The 26,112-nt window shown below is 40.2% G+C and overlaps 1 protein-coding gene across 1 annotated transcript; it reads right to left on the bottom strand.

Moving 5' to 3' along the window:
• Positions 1-17,405: 17,405 nt before the first annotated feature.
• LOC137295119 (uncharacterized) lies at positions 17,406-23,026 on the bottom strand. Its single transcript, XM_067826437.1, has 4 exons — positions 22,908-23,026; positions 21,116-21,578; positions 19,813-19,929; positions 17,406-18,951 (listed from the first exon to the last, which is right to left on the bottom strand). Exons 2-4 carry the CDS (start codon positions 21,540-21,542, stop codon positions 18,851-18,853), a joined length of 645 nt encoding a protein of 214 aa, XP_067682538.1. The 5' UTR covers positions 21,543-21,578; positions 22,908-23,026; the 3' UTR covers positions 17,406-18,850.
• Positions 23,027-26,112: the final 3,086 nt, after the last annotated feature.

Genomic DNA, 26,112 nt, shown 5'->3' with positions numbered 1-26,112 from the left:
ACTCCGGGTATAGCAGTTACAACAGGCTGGATGGAGAGGATTACACAATAAACAAGGCATCCGTCCACCACCACCACAACAACAAAAATAGAAGAATAAACAAAATAAGAAAAATAAAACACTTGAGAGTGAACGCCCGTGCATAGGAGTGGCAAATGGTTTTTTTTTTACAAAATGGAAAATACAAACATATCAAAATGTTCCTTTCCTATTAACATTTCAAACGATACGAAACACAACTAAGTTACTCGTTTCAATGTATCAACATTCATTAGCCAAGTCTTTATGTCTTGCATGGATGCATAACACTTTTTTCGTTGTAATTCTAGAAGCCTACTTGTCCCCAAAGTCCATGTTGTCTTAATGAGTTTGCTTGTGAGCCTATGTTCTTTGACGTCACGCATAGCAATATTGCAGTGTTGTCATATGACAACAGTCTATCAACACCTTATCCAGTAATCAACAACATGAGCATTGATCTACGAAATTGTGAAACGATGACATGTGTCAACGAAGTGAAGAAGCCTTACCACCCGATTTTGTGTGTTCCTAAAAGGGTGTTCTACTGAAGACTAATCCTAATCAAGTACGTGAATCGATAAAGTTTCTTCAGTACCCATGTGGGAAATCGAACCGGGTCTTCGGGTGGCGAGCGGACGCATTAACCTCTAGGCTAGTCCACCGTTCCACGCGTTGTTTTGATATTCCACCTGATGGGCAATAGGGACTAAATATGTAAATTAAACTTACCGTGGACTGACCTCCAGGGCCCAGCGTGAATGTCACTAGAGTGTTGTCCCTTGAGGCTGTGACTTGGAGTTCCCTGTTGAAGATTCGAAATGGGAACTGGGGATTGGTGCGGAGCTTGGTAACTGTCTCTACTTGTATGTCACATCCGGTGGCGGAAATGAACCCAGCCAGGTTAAACTGACACGGAAGTATGGTGCGCGTTCTCCCATTGTCGAATTGTCGTGTGTGGGGATCGCCGAAGCTGACGCAGCCGCATTGACCAACTAAAAATAGACAGAAAAGTAAACTTGACCAATTAAAACCTTTTTGAAGACCTTACAAAGGCTTCGAATATTAGTACATTAATTCATAAATATTGCCAATAATCTTATAATGTTCTTCGGCGTAGTAACTTATCTTTTCACATTGTGCATTTTAGTTATTGGGTATTCAGTTATTTTCAATTTAAGCCATATGACGTCACTGTAATACATTACAATGACGTCATACAGTATCCATGATGTCATATTTTAATTACATGAACATTGCAGTGTTCAGTGAAATATATTCCAGGGTGACATTTGCTTCCCTTTCCATCCGTTATTCTCTTTAAGTTTCAGTGAGGAATAATATTACGATAAATTGTAACTATGTTGAAACTCGAAATTTCAGATTACATATTTCGAGGGGAGCGGTAGGGTAGTCTTATGGTTAAAGTGTTGGCTGTTCATTCCGAGGAGTTCGATTCCCCACATGGGTACAATGTGAAAAGCCCATTTCTGGTGTCTCTCGCCTTGATATTGCTGGAATATTGATAAAAACGGCGTAAAATCACAGTCATTCACTCCCACACTTGAATGCAGCAATGGCTAGTTACTTACCTGGAACGCAAAGAAATCGACCAGAACCGACGTAGCCCGCTGAACAGATACATTCTCCATTAACACATCCTGCAAACTCCGCACACCTGAACTGCCCGCAAGGAACTCCCTGACCTTGAGTAGGAAGAATCTTTGATTAATTGGAACATTCCAGCTATATGGCAACGGTCTGTAAATAATCGAGTCTAGACCAGACAATCCAGTGATCAACAACATGAACACCCATCTACACAATCGGTATACGATGACATGTCAACCAAGTCAGCGAGCCTGGCCTCCTGAGCCCGTTAGTGTCAGTGGTTACGCAAGATCAGTTCTAGCCCGGATCTTCACGATTGGCAGAGAAATATAAAATTTAATTTACAGAAACTTGGAAACTTGGCCATATTTTTTTTCTAAAAACCCTACTTTGTTATGCAATTTGGTGAAATGTTCGCATTTACGGAGTAGGTAAATTGTTCGTTCAAAGTTCGCTCTCCACGACACAGCCCCGGGTTCGATTCCCTTTACAGTATAATGCGTGAAGCCCATTTTTGAGCCGAGCCGAGCCGAGCCGAGCCGAGCCGAGACGAGACGAGACGAGCAGCCATTAACGAATGACATGCCGTGAGTACTATCTTTTGGCGTCTTTTGCTCTCCGGATTGCATGTGGGTAGCTACCAAACAGCTACAATCCAATCATGTCACACGCGTCATATCTGACGTTTATAAGCTTACAATCATACATCGACGTCATCAGAAACTATAAATCCTACATCATGCCTTCCTAAGATGTTACATGCTTGTGAATCCTGAATGGGACTCAACCCTATAAAGGAATCTAGACGAAAGGAAGGATCTACTTTACTAAGAAAGTGTAATCCCAATAATAACATATATTACAATGACGTTATGAATTCCTACCTTCCAAATATGAACATATATAATTTGCCTTTATATATTTGCTTTGTCTGAATCCAGGTCTATACGACTATTGCAAACTAGAGAAACGAACGATTGTGTGTTTAGTTTTTGCCAGTGTAAGCATTGTACACTAAGCGCTGTAAATACCACGTGTGACAGGACTGGTCTTACAAATAATAATAGTGCATTTCTATGGCGCTATTGCCAAACACAATGCTGCTCTATTAATCCGGATAACCCAGTCTGTATGTGATGCACTAGAAGGTTAATCGTCTGAGTACCCATTTTCTGATGCGTGAACATGTGCAATTTTCAACAAACTCACTTGTCTAGGGCGACACCTCACATATCACATGCGCTTCGTTGTGTGGCAGGACTGAAGTCTTAGAAAATCTCAGGAGTCAGGCTGCCAAACACGGCCACCCATCCAAGGACTCTCCTCACCCATCGCTGCTTAACGTCAACTGATTTGTGACCTCTATGCACAGAACTACATACCGCCACTAATATGGTTCACAAAAATCTTAATTCAAATAAAAATATCGTTTTTAGTTTCCACGTGATCCGCAAACGTCATGATGTGTTACTGGGTAGTCTGTTGCAGAAACAATTGTTCACAGGTTGACGGCAACAAAGGAACACTTAAATATTTTCGCAAATGGCAAGAGTGGAGGAAGCTATTGGTATCCTCATATTGTGACTACTCCCAGTTTGACTTCTCCCAGTTTGACTACTCGTGATAATATAATGGAGCTCCCCTAACTGATTTAATACTGTGCTTGTACAGCTGATTACTCCCAGCTTGTCTACCCTTCGAAATAAACCTATCAGGGAGAGTCCAAGGGCCTACCTTTAATGATTAGAAGACAAGTGAGTCAGGAATCTTGTGATCATTCTTTCGGTGACATACTAGTATGTAATTACCTGAATAAATAGTGCATGATATTGATACAGCTGTAATTGTTTATAAGTCTTGTTGGAACAATCTACCGGATGGAGGGTAGAGAGCTAGCAGTTCAAAACCATTCGACTGGAACATGTCGTCTATTGAACGGGTAGGCAAACTATGAATATGAACCGTGGAACATCCGTAACACTGACAGTTACACCAGGTAACATCCCTGCTTGTCTCCCTCCATGAATTATGAAGACCTGAACGTTGCAGTATAGAAATAACAGCTTGGAGTAACCTCCAGAAACATCTGAAGATAGCACTTGTGAAGACACTAATGTACTAGTGCTCTGTGTTGGTGTAAATTTCATTGCAATATATTGCGATTCAGGTACCCGTATTGCGATACGCACTGCGATATATTGGCAATACAGAATGTTATGTCCAGGTTCTGATATATCTTATGGTTCTGATATATCTTATGGTTCTGACATATCTTATGGTTCTGATATATCTTATGGTTCTGATATATCTTATGGTACTGATATATCTTATGGTTCTGATATATCTTATGGTTCTGATATATCTTATGGTTCTGACATATCTTATGGTTCTGATATATCTTATGGTACTGATATATCTTATGGTTCTGATATATCTTATGGTTCTGATATATCTTATGGTTCTGACATATCTTATGGTTCTGATATATCTTATGGTTCTGATATATCTTATGGTTCTGACATATCTTATGGTTCTGACATATCTTATGGTTCTGATATATCTTATGGTTCTGACATATCTTATGGTTCTGATATATCTTATGGTTCTGATATATCTTATGGTTCTGACATATCTTATGGTTCTGATATATCTTATGGTACTGATATATCTTATGGTTCTGATATATCTTATGGTTCTGATATATCTTATGGTTCTGATGGCGGCAATCTAAAAAATTAGGTTGCATTGTCATTCTATTTTCTTCTTTTATAGAATATATAGCATTAAGGTATGCCGTTTTAGTATTGAATAACGAATGAAAACATCTGTTGCAAATGAAAGTCTGTGTAGATATTAATTAAATCATCAATATGGCCACAAACGCTTCACATATGTTCATCACTCAACATCGATACCGATTCTCAGAAACAAATATTGTAGTACCTATCGTGTGATAGGCGTTTTGCGATATACCGGTTATATCATGAAATCCTACAAAATACCAACAGAAAACAATGCATTTGGAACGCCCGATCGAAAAAAAGTTAAAGAGTGGAAAAAACAGTATCAAAATGTTTCAGTTGCAGGGACACTGTAATGAACACAAAACATGGTTCTTACCGCAGCAAAGCGAAACCAAAGCCACAAACGAGATGCCGAAGAGGACAAGGCGTGAAATGCTCATCATTGGTAGTTGTGAGATGAATGTTTCTGGCCTCAGTATTACAGGTATATATACTTTCAGTCCAGATGGTGTTGGGATATTTCTTATGGTTAACTAATCTGGGACTGGAGCTAGTTGTAACAGCTGCTTCAGAGGAATGCCATCTGATTTAATCACTTAATCATGTTATAATCTTCATTATTGCTTCACGCCTTTGTTTTTACGCTAATTGCTATTGACTAGAGGGTCAAATGCTTTAATAGTTTACATTGATTGGGGCGTCCAAGGTCATTCATACCTCTCAGCTTGTTAGTCAAGATACTATGGATTAAGATATGTATGGTAATAACAGTTGACTGGCAGTCTACTTTCTTTGTTATTCTTTCTGGCTGGTCATAATTTGTTTTTCAAAACATAATTCATCTGTTTTTACTTAATACATTTGATAAAGAATGGGGAAGGCAATGGCTTTCCAGAACCACAAAATAAAGGCATAAGAATGAATATTTTTGGTTGCAACTGACAGCGCTTACTGAGCATAGACAAGCATTGTTTTTAAAAAAAAAATTAAGCAAGGTATGAAAATTGTTCGTTGAGAAAATGGGATACGACAAACTCATTAAATGTTGACTTCCGTGGGTTATTGTCTTTATCATTTGATAAGGTACGTGCTAGAATTCATCTTCAGTGACCCATGCTTGTCGTAAAAGGCAGCTAAAGAGATCAGGTGGTTACGCTTGCTGGATTGGTTAACACTTGTTGTCGCTTCCATTTGGTCAGATCAGCACTTGTGCTGTTGATCATTGGATTGTCTGGTCCAAACTGTATACAGACCACGCCATATAGCAACTAAGCTGACTCAAACACTCTTCATCATTTGAGTACGTCATAAATTAGACCCTGGTAGATGATAGGGAAGAGAGGTAACATACGCAAACTCATGCTATGTGGGTGTATCACAAAGGGTAGAAACTTTATTTTGCGTTCTTGTGCCATTAAGACCACTCTACGTGGTCACCACCCGGAGTTACACATTTCTCCCAATATTTCTTGATTTTGTGCAGACCGCCTGAACAGAACCCCTGATTGCATGGAAAGCCAATCCTCCACCTCTTGAATAGCCTCATTGATATCGTCTAAACGGCGCCCTCGTCTTGTATCATCTGTGAGGGGTGTACATCAGGTTTGGAAATTTCACGGTTTACTTCGGTATATGTGTAGTTTTACTGGCGTTCCTAAGCCTATGATCTTGTCAAATATTTGCAGGGATACTGGACGGCTATACAGTTCACTTCTACTACAGTGCAACCCAATACGGTATTTAGTGCCAATGACCTGTCAAGCCCAACAGATGTTTGGGGAACGTCTCAGGGATCATCCTGATCGTCGGTTGAGGCACGTCAACGTATTGCCTTCGGCAGACCATCTTCCAGACATGAACCCCAATGAACATCTCTGGGATCATCCTGATCGTCGGTTGAGGCACGTCAACGTATTGCCTTGGCCAGTCCATCTTCCAGACATGAACTCCATTGAACATCTCTGGGATCATCCTGATCGTCCGTTGAGGCAGTGGTTGAGCAGACTTATGGACCAGTACACTGGTGTCAATGAGAAAACGTGTATTAACATGTATGGATCTTCAGAGTGGTCACACTCACTATTGACGTCCCCAGACTCCTGTCCCATTATGCGACTCCTTATGACCGTTGTAATGGACTGATTTGTGTATTTTTCTGACATTTTGACCCTTGGCTTTCCCTTATGAACTGCGGCAAGTGCGTTACATTAAACGTGGACAGAATCAAGTCAGTAGATGTTGTCCAGGGACTTCTTATAATAGATCTGTATATACAATTCAAACTCCAATGGTATGATGCAATTGTACAGTGGGAGCCTATCGAGATTTGAAAGGAAGACGATTTGGACTCCGATCGCGAATATTGTCATTAAGGACACTCTGGTTCATGTTTTGTATCTTGGCTCTGACGAAGAGCATGTTGTGGTAACACACAGGGGACGTGCATAAATCTATCATGCGACCCTCGCACGAATTCTCTGCAAGATGCGTGATAACGCCTTTCCCTTTGACCAACATGAATGCAAACTGACATTTGCTTGTGATACCTACACAAAGAATGAATTGTATTATGCATTCCTTTCAAGAAGAAAATGATTCTTATCGATCTGACAATGGCGAGTGGGATATCATATCCATTGGTTTGCACAACGAACCAAGAGATGACGAAGGAGCACCTTTTCGAAGTTTGTCCATTTCACCGACGAGGCGACCTCTGTACTACGTGGTGACTCTTTTTCTTCCCATACTCATCATTTCCACAATCAACCACTTTGTGTTGTTGGTCAAGTCAGAAGAAGTAATAAATAGTAATAACTTTCCCCCGTCCTTTATGTACAATGAATTATTCTTGAGGTATATATCTTACCAGTGGATGTTATTGCTGCAATATGGGTGTGGGGATGCCAAGGAGACTAACATTACCCCAGCTTATCAGTAATACCATTACCATAATATCAGTAACACCATGTTAATACGTTTGGCCAATGTCAGTTTTCTTGACTATCATTTCAACTTCTATATCCAACCATGTGTCCAAATATATTATATGTGCAATTTTAACATTTTGACCACTGACTGGGTATTCTTCCATAGAGGCCGTGATACGTAGATCGTAGATTGCATGAAATTATCCTGAGAATACTGGTGTGCTTGTATGCATTTAGTTTCACCCACCACGCTCTTGCTCTCTGATTTCAGTGATGATTAACTGTAACATGGCGAAAGAGAGCTATCGGTCCAAACAAAATATAAATCCATCCATGGCATATATGTGCATACACAGACCACGTCATGGTTTTCGTGGAATGATAAAAGCTGATGGAAACGAACAGCTTGTACGTCTAGTTGGTGAAAATGCCGCTTTCTCAAGCCTGAGCGATTTGGTGTCTCTGCTTTTATATTTTGCTCTGTTTGCTATAGTCGAATGTGCACTATGAATATATGTCCATTAACATAACTCGTACCTGTGTTAAAAATCTAAGAAAACAATCCTAGTTCAGTTATGTCCATGTTCCTCTTGCATGTCAACTCAAGGTATAATGTTATGGTGCTACTTTTAAAGCATTACTCGCATGATAATTACAACAAACGGAATACAGACCAACACAACCAACTGTTTCCACTGATGTAGCACCCAGAAGCAAGAGTGAAACGTTCAACTGCAATGTGTTTGGTATATTAAGTGCTTGGAGGTCATAATGTTGGCATCACAGTTACCTTGTGCTGTTTATATAGTAAATATGTTCCGACAGAATCAACGTTTTTCTCCAGTAGATTTAGAAAAACATTTTCAACAATGAAATCACTAAATTTCATTTTTATATGTAGGAGATAAATTTAACCCTTTCCAGTTTATTACAGATGCAAGCCTTCTCTTCATTTTGTTCCATCGGTCGACCTAATATGGCGAAATTGAGGTTTAGTTGTGTGGAGAAGCATTGTCACTCCTTAAAGGTACCAGGCAGTGTTTAATCCAGACTCAGTTTGTCTGTTTAGCCAAAAAAATAGTGAAACCACTAAAACGCAGACATTGTACATAAGGTGTTTTACTTGTTCCCGCTGATACATATTTAAGCCAGTGTATTTGCCTTTTGTAATTGTAAACCTAATCGTCCCTTTCAGTATATTGTCATTGTTCATTGGTGTACTGTGAATATTTACCAATTTCACAGTTTACGTTTGCACTTACCGATTCAAACTTTGAAGCTACAAGTTGCATTGACAATGTTTACCTATTGATCGATTTATGTCATGTTGAAGTTACTTAATGGGCATTTGTAGACATTTCGATTGCCCCACATAATATCTGTATATCTGTTCATAATATACGTAAATACGCCTCCATGACTATGCATAAGAGTAACATGCGCTGCTGTCAGGGAGGCTAGCCTTATCATTGCTGGCGCATCTTTGTATTTTGTCTCTGTGTGATACAGGTGCACGAACAAGACAAGGGGATTTTCGTTAGACTGTCATTACATCTTAAGTGGCACTTAAAATTTTTGTCAACAAGTTTAAAACCCTCAACAGTATGTGTAGTCCTCACACGGCCATCTTACTGGCGTTCCTTATACCGTTGGTCTTGTCAAATAGCTACAAGGATACTGGAAGGCTACACAGCTGGCTTCTACAACAGTACAACCCATTGGTCGTACCTGTCCATAACATGTCAAGCCCAATGCATGTTTGGGTAACGTTTCGCCTGGTCAGAGTCGAGAAGGTGGATGTCGTTCATCAAATTGTAACCACAGACTGGTGGATACGATTCCAGTGGTATGACTCAGAAATCAGATGGAATCCTCTCGAACACGGGAATATTACGTCCTTGAGATTTGAAAGGAAGACGATTTGGACTCCGAATATCGTCATTCAGGACACCCTGGATCATGTTCCATATCTTGGCTCTAATGAACAGCATGTTATGATTACTAACGAAGGACTTGCAGAGATTTACGTTGAGACCAGCCCTCAAACACCTTGCAAGATGCGTGTTACCGCATTTCCCTTTGACCAACATGAATGCAAAGTGACAGTTGCCTCAGATACCTACAAAATCAACGAACTGCTCATCCATTTTGTAAATAGTGAATACAGTGTTGCTCATGATAATTGTGAATGGAATATCGAATCTGTCCATTTACTCGAAGAACCTGGGATGACAGAGGCTCATGATAGGCATTTTCGAAGTTTGACCATTTCACTGAGGAGACGACCTCTGTACTACGTGGTGACTCTTCTTCTTCCAATACTCGTCATTTCCACAATCAACCCCTGTGTGTTCCTGGTCAAGTCGGAAACCGGAGAGAAACTGTCCATCTCGGTCACCCTCTTCCTCTCCTTCACAGTTTTCATCACACTTCTTAGCGGTATGCTGCCTCAGACCTCCAGCAGCATCTCAGTTATCTCCCTTTATGTTTGTTGCCAACTAATTCTGAGCGGTCTGTATGTTCTCCTGTGTATTGCCATCCAACGCATCAGTCTCATGACAGAACATAACACATTAACGCGATCCGTGATCAAAATGGGACGAAAGAAAGTTGTCAGTCCCTATGACAACGCCTCCGATGATACTGATGCCACAGGTGTTCTTCTCACTGAGGTGAGCAGTAAATTGGACAAAATCTGCTTTGTGACGTCACTTAATCTCAGCCTCATTCTCACCCTTGTCATATTGATTGATATTACTTTATGAATTTAAGAACAGTATATCTCGTAGTTTATTGACATTTTGTAGTACAGTTGCTTCTGTACGAAATCAACAATTTCTTTTTTATGAATCAAATGTTGTAATACGGAGCCCCAGCTGTTGTATGTGTGTGTGTACGCCTGTAACAAAATTCCTTTTTGAGTAATTTGGCTCATCAAGCAAATAAGACTCTGTATCATTACTGTTTTTTGTTTCTTTGTTTTTTTGTTTTTTGGGTTTTGTGTTTTGTTTTGATTTGTTTTGTTTCGGTTTTTATTTATTTATTTATTTATTTATTTATTTATTTATTTATTTATTTATTTATTTATTTATTTTATTTTTTTTTATTTTTATTTTTTTTGCATCCTCGTCTTTTCCAATTGATGAAAGATATTTCTTAGTGAGTGATCTTTAACGACCCTTTGTACCAATATTACAGCAAAACGGCAGGGGGCGCCAGAAATGGACTTCGCACATGTCTAGGATATCAGACACTGTCTGTACATAAAGATCTTATCAATCAGTCTTCTCTTTCATCATTAGTATCCAATGAACTTCTTACAACTTTTCTTTTGAACCTTCATCCTCAAAGTATATTCGACGTCAATATCTAAATCTCATCTCTGCCAGTTGTGCTACTTCATGTTATGTGTCTGTGATATATTACCTGATGTTCTTATAGTTTATCTGCTGCTTATCACAGAAAAAACCTTGTATACAGACCTTCACATTACTTGATTGAAGTAACTCCAGTTTATTAAGCGTGCAAGATTCTACATGGAAACGTTGCTGAAATAAACTATACACTGGTATCCATAAAGCTGTATGTTTCCTTTTTTTCAAGTATGGACAGTGACGCAGTATTCAGAGGCAGCTACATTCGCTGTGCACGGTTGTGTCCCTTTAGAACGCCAGTACTGTGATTATAGATACCCAGTTTCCCGGATGTATGTTTATGGGTTTATCAGAGCCATACAAGAGCACTAAGTCTTGGTAAGCGTAATCCTTCGGACTGCCCTCCCACACAAAGCATGTTTTGACATGACGTGATATTCAAAAAGTACATACACATAAAAAACACATCTAAGCTACTATAAATCACTGTGTTAATCAGGAATCTTCTTAAAGAGCATACTTGATCACCTACCTACTTACCTCCCTACTTATCTGCCTGCCTACCTACCTACTTACCTGCCTGCTTATCTACCTACCTACCCACCTACGTATCCATATGCATGCACACACACACACCACACACATACACTCACACACATACACACACACACATCGATCTCAGCCTCCTGCCACTAGGCCTATCGAGTCCATGTGACCTCCATCTTACGAGGTACCCATTCAGAGCTATGTGTACTGAGACACATAGTCACACATAATTCACTACGTTGAGCATTGAACTCGCCTAGCTGTTTGCACGTATTCATGTGGCCTCCATCTGGTCATAGACTAACTTTATCGTGTGTTCTTTTAAGAGCACAGGATTGTGTACTGTACACTACGAGTTGTGGCAAAACGCTAAAGAGTCTGCACACTTAGCTGACTCCAAGGTGTTTACACACGGGCACGATCCCGAAACCGCATCCTCCCGGGGTTACTAACCTGGAGCCTTAGCCAGATTGCCCACCGCGCCAAATACAGAACTCTCTTCAAGGCATTAGGACATTTAGTGAGCAATCACATGCCTTTTTCTTATACCAAGACAAGCGATTTAGTACATAATAGTGCTAACAAATAATTTATGAAACGCCAAGTCCCCGTTGGTTTGCTCACGGGGGCTTCACCGAGTCACATGGTTTCTGGTACTAGAACGCATCTTTCTGAGTGGAACAGATGTGGCGTCGGACAACCTGCACGGAGCGTGTAGGCTTTAAACAAAGGGGGCGTTTGTTCCAGAAAGTTCGGATGCACACTTGAATCTAGTCTTTCGTATGCTGTTAACAAGGAGATCTTTATTACGTTATCTCAAAAGTCTGAATGGATCATTTTTTGGTGAGATGTGACGACACGTATTTAGGGGACTGGTTAGTCTTCAGAACCTTGAAGGCGATGGTCAGCAGTTTGAAGATTATTTCCTTGGGAACAGGGAGTCGGGACAGCTGTCGTAGAACCGGTGTTACTAATATATGCTGCGTCTTTGGGAATTTTGTGATTATCCTGGTTTCTGATTCGACATGCAACTATCTTCTGCAAGACAAAAACGGCAAGTTTGAAACGATCTGTAGTTATCTCAGGATCCAAAGAGATCGGATTCGTGCTGGTTTAAACTCCTTTGGCGAAGCTTTGTATTGAGTTATAAGCACTTTTTGAAGATTTTCTTGAGAATCCAAATGGGCAAGGGGTCTCAAGAAAAGGACTGTGATAGACTCTTGGCAATAAGATGTTAGTAAAACAGTGAAATGGTTGCTGTAGATAACAGCAGCAGTTTCTCAGGACTCCTTCAATTATGGTCTGATGTCAGTCTTCACCGAGAACAAAACTGACAAGCTTGTGGCTATGCTGACATTATCAGTATGTGTATGGAACATAACACATTCTTCCTTTCTCGAGGAGGCTGTTCACTTCGGCGCTTCTTAATACGTTCTTGAATGAGATATGTTCTGGCTTTAACAGCAGAACATTGTGTCTGTCTTTTGAAGATCTGTACATATAGCGATCTGTTTTCAGCTTAATTTGTACCAGATTCCTTTTGGTTGGCTTTGACAGACGTATTTCGCCATGTACCAGTTTGCATCAGGACGGACGTTGGCGGCTCTTTTCAAAACAAGAGCTTGTTGAGCACATCAGAAACGGTTCTCTTCAGAATACCAACCTGGCTATTTACGGTCACTTACGTTCACTATGGCACTGATCTTCTTTGGGGTCCTTTTCAAAAACTCCAAATAGATTTGCTTCATTCCTATACTGGATACATTCTTTGCAGATGATGCTCTCTCAAGATTTAGCTCGCAAAAGACTGACGAATGGTCTGAGATCATATGGTTTCAACTTTCATAGATTTTGCAAATGACTCACTGACTCCTGAATTTACGAAATCAAGAGTGAGGCTGCTTCTGTGAGTGGTTTCATGAACGTGTTATTGTAAATTATGATTATCCAAACGTCTTGTAAAATAGTAAAATATTTTCAGGTAGTTGTGAAAAATCATTTTGAAAATGTGTCAATGTTGTTTGGAGTCTTAGCTGATGCAGTTGGTCAGAGTTTCAAACCATTAGTTATAGTGGCAGTGATTGATTTCATGAAACTGTACTTTGTCAAGTTATTAACACGAATATTGACATTATGGACAAAAGCGACTCCTCAGCTATTCCAGTACGATCTGTTGACATTTAGGATGCCATGGTTAAAGTGTAACAATGATCCGTTCTTTGTGTAATGTACACAATACTTTGCTACTTAACCGTTTGTTCTGCCACACTGCTGTACACATACGATTGAACATTCTGATTAAAACCTGCTATATAGTGCAAAAAAATTCATATTCCTCCATTAACATATTTCTGAACGGATGATAAGTGTTTTGATATCATAGTTTGAGAGCATGAACATGACGTCTTAGGTTTACTTTACACATGGACATTACTAGAAATGTCAATCTGTTCAGGTAGCTAAGTTGGTTTGGGGACGTTAATGGGCCTTTGTGGACATTCTGCTCGCTGGATGTTTGTCTGAAACTCCATGGGTTGTGTTGATTGGTGTGTTTAGTGTTTCTTACAGTACCATCCATTACTATCAGGAAGTGGGGCTGGAGACTTGTGAAGGGCTTTGTGAACACATCGTTGATTCTATGACATACTGCATCACTGCATCATTACATTGATGAACTGAAGGCAGAAGAGAATATTCAGTGTTGTGATAATTACAAGATATTTTCGTATTTTCTCAACACATTCATATCAACCAAGGATATGTATATTCTTCATACAGTCGGACTATTCGCGTTATGGACGCAGTCTGCCACGTCAGATATCTATGAAGACGTCCGAAGTTTGCACATCTCTCTTCTACAAAAATACAACCCATTGATCCTTCCCATTCGTAATCTCTCAAAACCTGTGAATGTTGAAGTTAAACTAAATCTGGAAAGGATCAAGTCCGTGGATGTTGTCCAGGGGCTTCTAACTACTGATTTTTGGATATCATTCCAATGGTATGATGCAATTATACAATGGAATCCTGCAGGATATGGGAATATTACGTCCTTGAGATTTGAAAGGAAAAACATTTGGACTCCGAATATTGTCATTCAGGACACTCTCGATCATCTTTCGTATCTTGGCTCTAACGAAGAGCATGTTGTGGTAACACACAGGGGACGTGCAGAAATCTATCTTGCGACCCTCGCACGAATTCCTTGCAAGATGCGAGTTACCGCATTTCCCTTTGACCAACATCGATGTAAAGTGACATTTGCCTCTGATACCTACACAAAGGATGAATTGTATATGCTTTCCTTTCAAGAGGACAACTCTTTTCTTCGACCTGACAATGGCGAGTGGGATATCATATCCATAGATTGGCGCAGCGAACCTGAAGAAGCTGGTGAACCACATTTTAGAAGTTTGTCCATTTCACTGAGGAGACGACCTCTGTACTACGTGGTGACTTTTCTTCTTCCTGTACTCGTCATTTCTACAATCAACCCTTTTGTGTTCCTGGTCAAGTCGGAAACCGGAGAGAAACTGTCTTTCTCGGTCACCATCTTCCTCTCTTTCACAGTTTTCATCACACTTCTTAGCGGTATGTTACCTCAGACCTCCAACAGCATTTCGGTTATCTCCCTTTACGTTTGTTGCCAACTAATTCTGAGCGGTCTGTATGTTCTCCTCTGTATCACCATCCAACGCATCACTCTCATGACGGAACATAACAGACTAACGCGATCCGTTGTCAGTATTGGATGTGAAAAACACCTGAATCTACATGACAGCGATGGCAAAGCCTCCAACGTCTCCGATGCCACAGATGCTCCTCTCACTGTGGTGAGCAGTAAATTGGACAAAATCTGTTTTGCAATGTCTATGAGCTTGAGTCTCTTTATCAGCCTAGTTACAGTGTTTTACATTTCATTTTTTAATTCATATTAATTTGACTTACTGTGACAGACTTTCCACTCTACAGTCTCTCCTTAAACGATTCATATGAATCTATCATTTTCCAGCATAGAAAGAGGAACATCTCATGTATTAAGTGTGTTTTTCGAATGTGGCTTTCTTTTAGTCAGTGTGTTACGATAACGTTTAGTTCCTTTCCCCTTCGGACCAGTAGAGACTTGAAAATAATACCACTGTATTTTCTTCTTATATGTACGATATCCTGTAACAGTTCTCACCAATAGTGAGTTCTTGCTGCGAGGGCTTGTGTGGGCCCCAACCACACTAATATTACTGTTTGTTTACAAAATATCAGTGATACCATTTATACAAATCGTCACTCAGGTAAACAAGTTATCTCTATTGTTTCCCAACTTATCATTATCAATACGCTCAACGTGGATGATCCTCAACTTTCCTAACGTCCACAAGCAACTACTCCATTCCAGGACAGGTTAGTCTGATCGATGACATTTAAAAAAAATAAAGATAAAGATGAGGGACAGGTTATAGCAAGCAACTAATGTATGAGTACATATCCAGGCGTTTGCAGAGATGGCATTTCCACACACAGCGACCATGTCAAATACACGTCATTTGAATCAGGGCCGTCATTCATCTCGGGGACGTCTGAATGAAATACTTTAAGCTGGGCTAATGTCATGTTTCCTGACGATTCGAAGATCCCACTTAAACCATATGACCGCAGATGTGTTCAAATGTATAATATGTGCTCAGCATAATTTTGAAATGCCTGAAAAGTGGGTCTTACAGATGAAAGGTCCTTGATCCAGGTGACGCTCTGGTCATCGGTTCGAATGACTGAATCACTGAATTTACATTGACATTGTCTGACAATACTTTGATTCCTTTTAACACACCCTCTCTCTGATTAAGTGTAATGTGTCGGAAAGAAAACAAGTATTCATTCATGACACATGATTGCATACACAGTCTGAGTAGAGGGTTTTGTGATATGTTCTTGTAAAAGCACCACACCGACAAGAAACAAATGTGTTTGGATTATTATGCAGAGTCAGATATTACAACCTCGTGCTGTTTACAAATCGATTCCTCCAGTACGCTCACTATTGACTTTGGTGTTCTGTTCTCTCCACTAAATACAACTGCTCATTAAATCCACTCGAATTGAACATTACGGACGTGTTTAATATTTGGTTAATGTGCAGGCATACATAAGAATTGTTGACAGTTATTGATTTCATAATGCATGATGAAGATATGTAGATGTCAAGGAATCACAGTCGAAAACGTGGATGCATTACAAAATAAGAGAGCCAAGTATAAAATAAGATAGCTGAGACCTTTCCGTCCATTAGTTCAAGAAGGCTTATTTATCATTATCTCACCTCACACTTAAATGTCGTTTTCCGATTGGCTGAGTCAAACAATGGACCACGTTTACAGGCGAGCAACATTTTTATGTTACCCGCTGAAAATGCTGCATCGTGGTAATTCCTTTGGTACTTCCTCTAAATAGTTTTTCGCCTCTTGCCTAACTCTGGTACTCATTATTATATCCCAACACCCGTGCCTCAAATAGTTCAGAATTAACGTTAAGGAGTTCAATAGGATAGACACGTTATTCACTGGTCCCTCGGACCTCATTGGTTGACGTGCCCCACGTGACCAGAAAGCAGTCCATGTCATGTGTTCAGAATATGACTGTCAGTTGACAAACGTTTCTGGTAGATCATGGTACGTTATTATCATTTGCGGATGGTTTGTTTTTAGTCTCCGATGTAATATCCGGGCCTCCTTTCACAAAGCACTAAGGTGATCGTAAGTCACTAAGGGAACCTTAGTGTAGTGTTAAAGAATGGGAGTTACGACTAACCTTAGTAGAGGCTGCTTCGTGAAAGGAGGGCCAGGTCTACCAAGACAGCTTAACATTTTAGAACAATGCGTCGGGTTTAACAATATTTTTGTGAAAAAACACTTACATTGCAGCCATTGTCCACTTTAGAAGAAGAGGACGCCTGCCGAATCACGAAAGTTTTATAAGGCAATTATGTTACAACAGTAGATTCGCATAAATATCTCGATAATGTTTTTTCTTGCCGCGTGTATCTTTCATGATGTGTGCAAGATTTGTCATATAGGGTGAGAAATGTCTTTACCTAAAGCTTAAGATATTTCACCCGCAAATCCAACGATTTTTATGGCGATGGAAAGTTAAAGTTAAAAGTTAAGTAATGTAAATTGCATGTAAATAGTATAGGAATGTAAAAAAAAACTTTATCTACCATACAGGTATCACCACATCCAAGAATTCACAGATTCAGACAGCTAATTAATTCAGTTAAGCTAATTGATGTATTAAATTTAAAACTCTGTGGATATGTTTGTCAAAGATGAATCTTAAAAGCAGCGCCTGTTTGAAACGTTGCACATGTGTAATATATATGTTACGTCCGTATACACTGTTCAATGTAAACTGTATTACACGATGTGTATATAGGCCAATGGTCTTCATAGAAATAAACTACTTGGCTCTTCTGAACATGGAACAATTGGATGAATAAGAGCGATTAGCTATGATGTGTCCTCAGAAGAGAAATGTTGGCATCGGATTGCCACATGCAATCGGACTTTCAGCTACCCGTGAAGATCCGGGGTAGAAAAGGTCTTCAACAACCCATACTTGCCACCCAAGGCTTGTGGTAAGAGGCGACTGACGGGATCGGGTGGTCAGACTCGCTGACTTGGTTGGCACATGTAATCAGTTCCCAATTGTGCAGATCGATGCTCATACCGTTGATCATTGGATTGTCTGCTCCAGGCTCGGTTAGTTACAGACCCCCGCTATATAGAATATTGCTGGGCGCGGCGTAAAACTAAAACCACTCACCCTGGCTTTCAGATAGCAACTTTATAGCAACTGATTGCCACACGCAGTCAGTCTTTCAGATAGCAACTGCATAGCATCTGATTGCCACATGCAGTCAGACTTTCAGATAGCAACTGCATAGCATCTGATTGCCACATGCAGTCAGACTTTCAGATAGCAACTTTATGGCATCTGATCGCCACACGCAGTCAGTCTTTCAGATAGCAACTGCATAGCATCTGATTGCCACATTCAGTCATACTTTCCGGTAGCAACTTCATGGGGATAGTTTGCCACTTGCAGTCAGTATTTTAAAATTAGTAACTTCACAGTAATTGTTTAACAGTGCTATGTGTCCTTCATGGAACCATCGCCACAAAGTTTCAAGAAGACATTGGTCATTGTTCATTGTTCCACAGATTCAGTTCCACTAAGCTCTCATAAAATCATAGCTTCTGCATATCTAACGACATGGCAGCACACGGTCGGGCGGCTCCCTGTGCGAGCCTGGAGTTACTTCCCTTTGAATGCAACATATGTCATATTTGGGATTTCACTTTCTTAGTAAAGTACAAATTCTACAAAAAGTACACAAAGTACGCAGTCTAAACTACCAGTTGTCCGACTTTCATTTTTGTGGAAGTCGCGGTGGCTGAGCGGGCTAGGCGGCTGACTTTGTGTGCTGGCGATTAGGTGCCTGACTCTGAGGGTGCGGGTTCGAATCCCGGATGGGACTCAACCGAAAAAAGTACTAGAATTTGTACTTTACTAAGAAAGTGAAATCCCAAATATGACATATGTTGCATTTGACCACTTTCTAAATGGCATCGTGTAATCATTTCCTTTGAATGTCCAGCACAAGAGGCAGATCCAGAGCTTTCATCAACTTGACCATGAATACTATGGCCAATGCTGTCACTCTTAAATGATCACCACCTGAAACAATATCAGCCAGTTTTTGTAACAGCTCGTCCATCTTTACATGTTACATGTTAGAATAGTACTGAAATATATTGCAATGGCGAAACACTACCGAGATGCCGAAGTATATTTCAATATTTGTCTTCAACTATTCAATTCATGAAAAGTTCAGACTCACTTGTGTAAATGTAGCCACTTACCAGAGACAACTGTTCTAAGGTAAATCATGCAAAATATTCCATTCCGTTTACACATGAACAGGTGTATTGTAAAACAAATGTTATAAGGTTGAAAAGAGCATCATCATGAGTTCAATAGATGAATTGAAAAATCACTGAACATTGGCGAATTCTTAGCCAACCTTTACACCAAAACGCAGCTGTTCACATGCAGGATATTTGTATATGCCTTTCAGCAACTTAATGCATGATACTCGTGCAATTCTTCTGAGAAAGGTTTTCAGTTGGTTCACCCACGTTTGTGGAGAAATCAATCTTCCATGTAACATATAGCGAGTGCTATGTAAGTTTGTCTAAACTTCTGATGAGTAATTATATTATATATTCACCTCTTCTTGACAGAAGCGCATGGTGTACAATTCACATCACCACACCGATATTGAGGTACGTGCCGTGGGGAACTGAGGCGATGGTAACGTCGCGATATTTATTGCGTTTTGCCAATATATACCTGTACACACGTTTTGTGACTTGTCAGTGACAACCAAAACAGTTATAAACATTTGTATTTTTCAGAATCCCCATACACCAAATGTATACTTTCGTTTCTACGTGAATTTATAAACTCAGAAACGACCATCGTCGGGACATGATGTTTATACCACGATAATATCAATAATATCAATTTAAACGTTACCTGGCTTTTCTTCAATAGGATGTCCGTGTCTTTCTTCCCGATTACATTGTGTTTCTGAGGCAGCCAGGCGGTTAGCAAACAATATGGCAAGAGAGACAGCCTTAAAATGACAAACACCTGAAACAACCGGAGAAGAATTATATGACTTAGTGCGTTGACTTGTTGTACATATGTGGAAGCCTCAAAATGTAACAGCATCCAGAGCGGTGCTACAGAATGAGCTTAATTTTCTTAGCTTAATTTTCAAAGCAACTCCATTGTTTTCAGGGAGGACGAGGTCGACGGCTAATACAGATTGTGTTGACTGAACAGACAGGCAACAAAAATCTTTATCAAGGCCTCATTGTGTATAAAATGAATGAAAGAACAAGAAATGGACATGAATTTCTTACGGATATGAATAGTTACGTTCAGTTGCGTTTTACCTCGCAGAGTGTCGGCGATTGTTTCCAGTGAAGTAATTTGTCGATAACGTCTGTAAAATCTCGGTCAAGTCCAGGTTTAAGTGATTATTTTCTTTTACCAGTTTGAATAGTATCATGCAGTACGATGTCAGAAGAATGAGTGCTACCACTCTGCTAAATCTGAAATTGGTTCTTCTAGGAACAAACATGGGTACAATGTCTGATGTCCCTCGCAGTGATGTACTGGAAGTTTGCTAAGAGCGTCATAAAACCCAACTCATTCCCTCAGTAAGGAGTAATGGTTCGAACCAGCAACGGCCAGTGCGTGGAGTATGTCAAAGCGTGTTTCCTAAACTCATGTAGCACCACGAAACCTCATTCAGTGGAACTTAAAGAAGCATAATTTTATCAGACAAGGTTAAAGTATGTCTGAGTATCGAAGGTCAGCTTCATATTACAACAGAACCACTAAGACCTCATGAATGGATCTGGATAATCTAGGCATGGTTGCAAGTATCAACCATGATAGCGACCCGACCACCCGACCACCCGACCACCCGACCACCCGACCACCCGACCCCACTTGTTGATTTTATTTCAAACAGATGTTATCTGGGTTAACTAAGATGCTTCTCATCATGGAGACAATTGAAAGTGAAAATAAACGTTTATCTTTGATACTAGATGCTAGGTATTCTTGGTTCAATAGAACAGAAAACACACATTAAACATGTCAAAACGGTGTAGCGTGAAACGTTAATTTAATTTTTCACTGAAAAAGTACTGACACTGCTTCTTTACATCGACAAGCCACATAGGTGAGTATTAAGTTACACTAGATATCCATGCATATATATTCATGATGATTCGTCGTGTGTCTGTCTGCAAAGTACAAATACCTTTTTGCTGATTCAAGGACTCTGTGGGACTTTCCATCCTCTCGAGGGAATCTAAACTGCACCATTTCGACATTGCTTCTGACAAGTCTTCAGGAAGGGTGCCGTCAAGGTGCTCCCCTACTTCCATGTCTATTCTCCGGGATGTCTTGTTCCAATCCGGATGTGTTTGACTGATCTCCAGTGCGGCAACCCTCTGTTCTAGTTCACCTAATTGACTCCTGAGCTCCTCCATTTGATGATGTAGTTGGCTTGGACTGTCTCGCTGGTGACTTCTCCAGGCCACCTGTTGTTCATCTGAAGCCACGACATTCGCCATCATTGAGGAAATTCTGTTCACAAGAACATCCATCATGTCCGCTATACGTTTCTGGTTGCATAGAATAAGTCTAACAAGCTCAGTAACTTCACCGCAGTTTGTCTTTTCCATTGTATATCAGTGTTTGAATACCTCCTCAAAAGATTTCTGAAACAAAAAAGTCTGTCTACAGCTTTCGAAAATGTATATTATGTGTCCTAATAATAGGATAACTTCTGAGCGGTGGGTAACATAGTCTCGTCACGGTAGACCTGCGTGACAGAATCCAAAATTTAACGACTCCTATGACACAAGAGTGAAAGAGGTCGGGTTGTAACCAATCGGTGACGTCTAGTGTCGAAATCGGCCCTTAAAGTAGTTTCAACGGTGTTGTCCTGTGGATAATGCCTGTTCTGAACCTCACACAGTGTTGGCAGTATTGTAGTATAGATAATCATACATTATTGGCAATATTACACTGAAGACAATCATCACACAGTAACACTATGGACAGAAAAAATATTGGAGAGAAGACGCCACTGCAGTGGCCACAAAATTTCCATGGGCACAGAGCAACCTTGAGAATATTCTTAAGGGGTAGATATTTTAAAATATTAAATGGTAAGAATACGGAAGTTTGACAATGTTTAAGAGCACATGTAATATTCAGTTTGTTCTGTTCTGTGGAGGCTGGTATCATAACTATCACAATAGATACAGCACCTGGGACATGTCGATCAATTTGTGTGTTTATGATTCACTGTTGACGTAACAGCATAACGGCGTCGACTATTGGCTAGTCACATACTCGTTCTAGTTCAAGTATCGACGAAACAATACAGTGTCCACAAACAATTTCTTGTAAATTCTATGTTGATCTCATAGGTACGTGTCGGAAAGTATTGTAACGCCATAAATCTGCTTTACGTCATGACACTATTGGTACATGCCTCGAAACGTAACACCCAATCCTCTACAAAATATACTACCCTGTTACTAAACCTTTTCAGGTTTACATGGGATTGTGAGGTAACCGTATATGTGTACGCTGCTCTATAAATATATGTTTAACATTATGAGCCGCGATCTGCGCAGTTACGATACCAATTCATGCGTGAATCAGAGCAGCTCCCCAATCACTCGATCCCGTTAGTTGCTCCTTAAAAAGGTCTGCTAAAGACATTTCTGTCCCTATTCACAATGGATAAAGCGTCTGACACAGTAGCACATGTATCAAAGCATTTAAGTGAAAGGTAGACATTTTCAAATGGTCTACATACACTCATACCCATGTTCACCCGCTGCTGTGGACTCTAAATTAGGCCACTGCCTGATTATATTACAAACAAATGTTCGGGAGCATGGTGACATGTGCAGATACAGTGTATCACACTCACAGGAGCGTAGCAAGCCATTTTGCGCATGTAAGGCCGATAGGTTGCAAAACTATATATTTACGCCCCTGACGTACAGTAATACAGAGACCGGTGAACGTACCTTTGTCAGGTATACTGGCTTGGAATAGGACGTCACTTAGATAGGTCGGAAGTCAATGATTGCATGAGGCTGGTATTACAACTTGATACCTTGACCGACATGTCTCAACTGCATCCAACCGTGAAGGGATTTGAAAGCTATAAATCATGTCTAACAATACCTATGCGTGCAGACCTAGCTATATATATACATATGCCTCATTATGGAACAGACTATGTGAAAAAAGTGCACGGCGTTGTTGTTGTGTAGACGTTAGAGTGAGTTTAGTTTTACGCCACAGTCAGCAATATCGTTTCGGTCTGTAAATGATTGAGTCTGAACCAGACAATCCCATGATCAACATCATTAGTATCCATCTTCACGGGTCTGCGGCAGACTGTGTTCAGTGTTGATAGTGTTCTACGACAGAGTGTGTCAAGAGTTGATAGTATTTTTTGGTAGACAGTATTCATTATCGACAGTGTTCTAATGCAAACAGGTATTCAGGGTTGATTTGTATGCCAGATAGACAGAGTCCAGTCGTAATGGTGTTCACGTTACACATTTTTCAGTTGTCACATTTATTTTTTTTTTTGCTTTACAAACATGTCACAATACAAACATCTCTCTCTCTCTCTCTCTCTCTCTCTCTCTCTCTCTCTCACTCTCACTCTCTCTCTCTCTCTCCCTCCCTCCTCTCTCTCTCTCTCTCTGTCGGAAAATGATGTGGATGTTTGTTTTGTTGTGTTTTCTTTTTGTTTTCGTTTTTTCGTTTTGTTTTGTTTTATTTTTGTTATGCAGTACATGCGTTATCCACGGAATCCAAGAAGGGACATTGTCGCGTTGTTTCCCTTTGAAATATAACTTAAAGGAAAAATTAACCAAAGCGTGACAATTCGACAAGCGACATTTCGCCTATTTGTCGTATTGTCGCGTGTCACGTGTCGCGTGTCGCGTGTCGCGTGTCGCGTGTCGCTTGTCGCGTTTTGAATAATCATTTTCCCACTAAGTGCGACACGCGACACGCGTTGTAGCATTGTCGCCCTATCTAAGATGTGTGAAAATTCACTAAGACGCGACACGCCACAGTGCGACAACACGACATTTCATCAAAACGTTGCGTTGTCGCATTGTCGCGCTTTATCAAAATGTTGAGGATAGTATGTACATTAACACATTAACTAAAACGCGGCACGCGACAATGCGACATATATTTTGTCGCCCTTTTCTGTTACCGGTGCACATGCCGAGAAAGTCAATTAATCTGCGCATGCTCAGAAAATGTTATACTCCATTTCAGACTTCACTGATCTTTCGGTACTTCCACTGGTTTTTGAAATGAAGTAGTGCTCGAAATGGCAATGAGGCTGCTCTTCTTGAACTTAATGCAAATCTTTCTTTGTTGCTTTATTGTTTATGTATTTAGACATTTAAGTGTGTTCTAGCAGCAACCCAAATTATTAGGGCAACTATTCATTGTAATCACGGCACACTGTACCCCTGTCATTGAAGGCGGGGTCGATTTGCTGTGCAGAGTTATGTCTCTTAGTCACTCCAAATGACTATAATCATAAGTTCGCATCCTAGCACCAGGCACATTAATCACTTTGGACATTTCGTCGATACTGAGCTGACAGGCTGTAACAAACTGAAATATTGTTATAATTCAGGCCACATCGGCAGAAACATCAGGTGATATCCTCGAACTGGTCACTTTGTTCGATAATGTGGCTACTGACACAGTTTCATAGTACACTCCTGTCCAACGCTGATGAATTTGTTCGAGATCTGCCTCTCTCGACCAGCAGTGGATGGAAACCAGGTAGAATGAGATATCACTTAACCATCCAACACCTCAAAGACAGATCGGCTTTGAAAGTGATATTTGGAAAACGCCATACAAATGGACAGTTATCATTATGATATACTATCCAAAATAAGAAACGCATAAACGAGAAATCTGTTTCGAAAAGTTTCAAACGTGTATAACTTGTCCACAAATAGACTTTAATGCACGAAATTTTACATGAGTAATGAGTGCATGAATTTAGAAGGTAATGCCTATACAGCAAAGAGGGTACTTCTAGATAGCGAAGACGTTGAGCGCGATGGTGATAGGAGAGCCTCCGTGCCCCATATTTACACGTAGAAAGAAGTATCGCAACATGCTCATTTTTTTATAGTGAAATAACTATACCAAAGGAATAGGTCTAAGACTCAACTTAAGCTACCGGATATATTGTCACTAGGGGAATAATAAAAAGGCAAATGTAAACGCAAAAGGGCCGAAAACCCTTAGTTCATTTATAGCTGTATACAATACAAATAAACTGACTCACTTTCTGGTTCTGATGAGTGTAGTTGTATGACAACAAGTGCGGTCATCTTAAAGATTCTGGTATACATTCCTCAGCAAATAACATACGCGTCAAACACCGAGAACAATGTCAATACATGGTGTAACGTCTTTCAACTGTAATAACGTCCACAGACTTTACGTTGAATTTGACGTTGCGGCAATGCGTTTGATTCTTGATTGCGGGCAGTGCCATGATCATATACTGGAACACCTCTCAGGTGTATTCGGCAAGGAGTAATGTCCCAAACATATTCCATGGGATTGATATCTTGACTCCTGACGGGGCGAGTTTTGATGTACGAAATATACAAAATACTGAGGTCACATCTCTCCACAAACAAAAATCCGCATATAACACAGTTATTTGACCTGCAGTATATATGCTTTGGGGTTTCTGTTCACATGGTTACCATTAGCTAAGAGCCATAAGATAACATCCTTGAATATTGCCAAAAACACTATTTTCAGCGACTGTTTACTCACCGTTGTCATGGTACGTACGCCGTGTGCATCACCCAGAGGCGAGCGTACGCTAAACAGCATTCGGAATCGTTCGGGTACGTACTTGTTCGAGATAAAAAGTTCAAACGGTATGTGCGAATGTGCACTTTCGCGATTTGGTAAGCTGTGTTCTGATAGGTCAGTCTCAAGGAGACCTCCCATAAGGTTTTGTTAGACTCAGTAGTGGAATGTAACGAAGAGTACAGAGGATAAGTTTACTTTGACTGACATCACAAAACATGATTATGATATTACGGATATCTGAAAACATGACACACTCGTTGAGATTTTGCCCCCTTCTGTATACTTCTGTATACAAGTTGTTCTAATATACTACTTTGGATTACGGGGGTACTTTAATGAAGG

Source organism: Haliotis asinina, chromosome 1 (genome assembly GCF_037392515.1).
Source record: "Haliotis asinina isolate JCU_RB_2024 chromosome 1, JCU_Hal_asi_v2, whole genome shotgun sequence".
In the NCBI taxonomy this organism is placed as follows: Eukaryota; Metazoa; Mollusca; class Gastropoda; order Lepetellida; family Haliotidae; genus Haliotis; species Haliotis asinina.
Note: the sequence above shows the minus strand (reverse complement) of the source record. Positions and strands in the feature narration are given on the sequence as shown.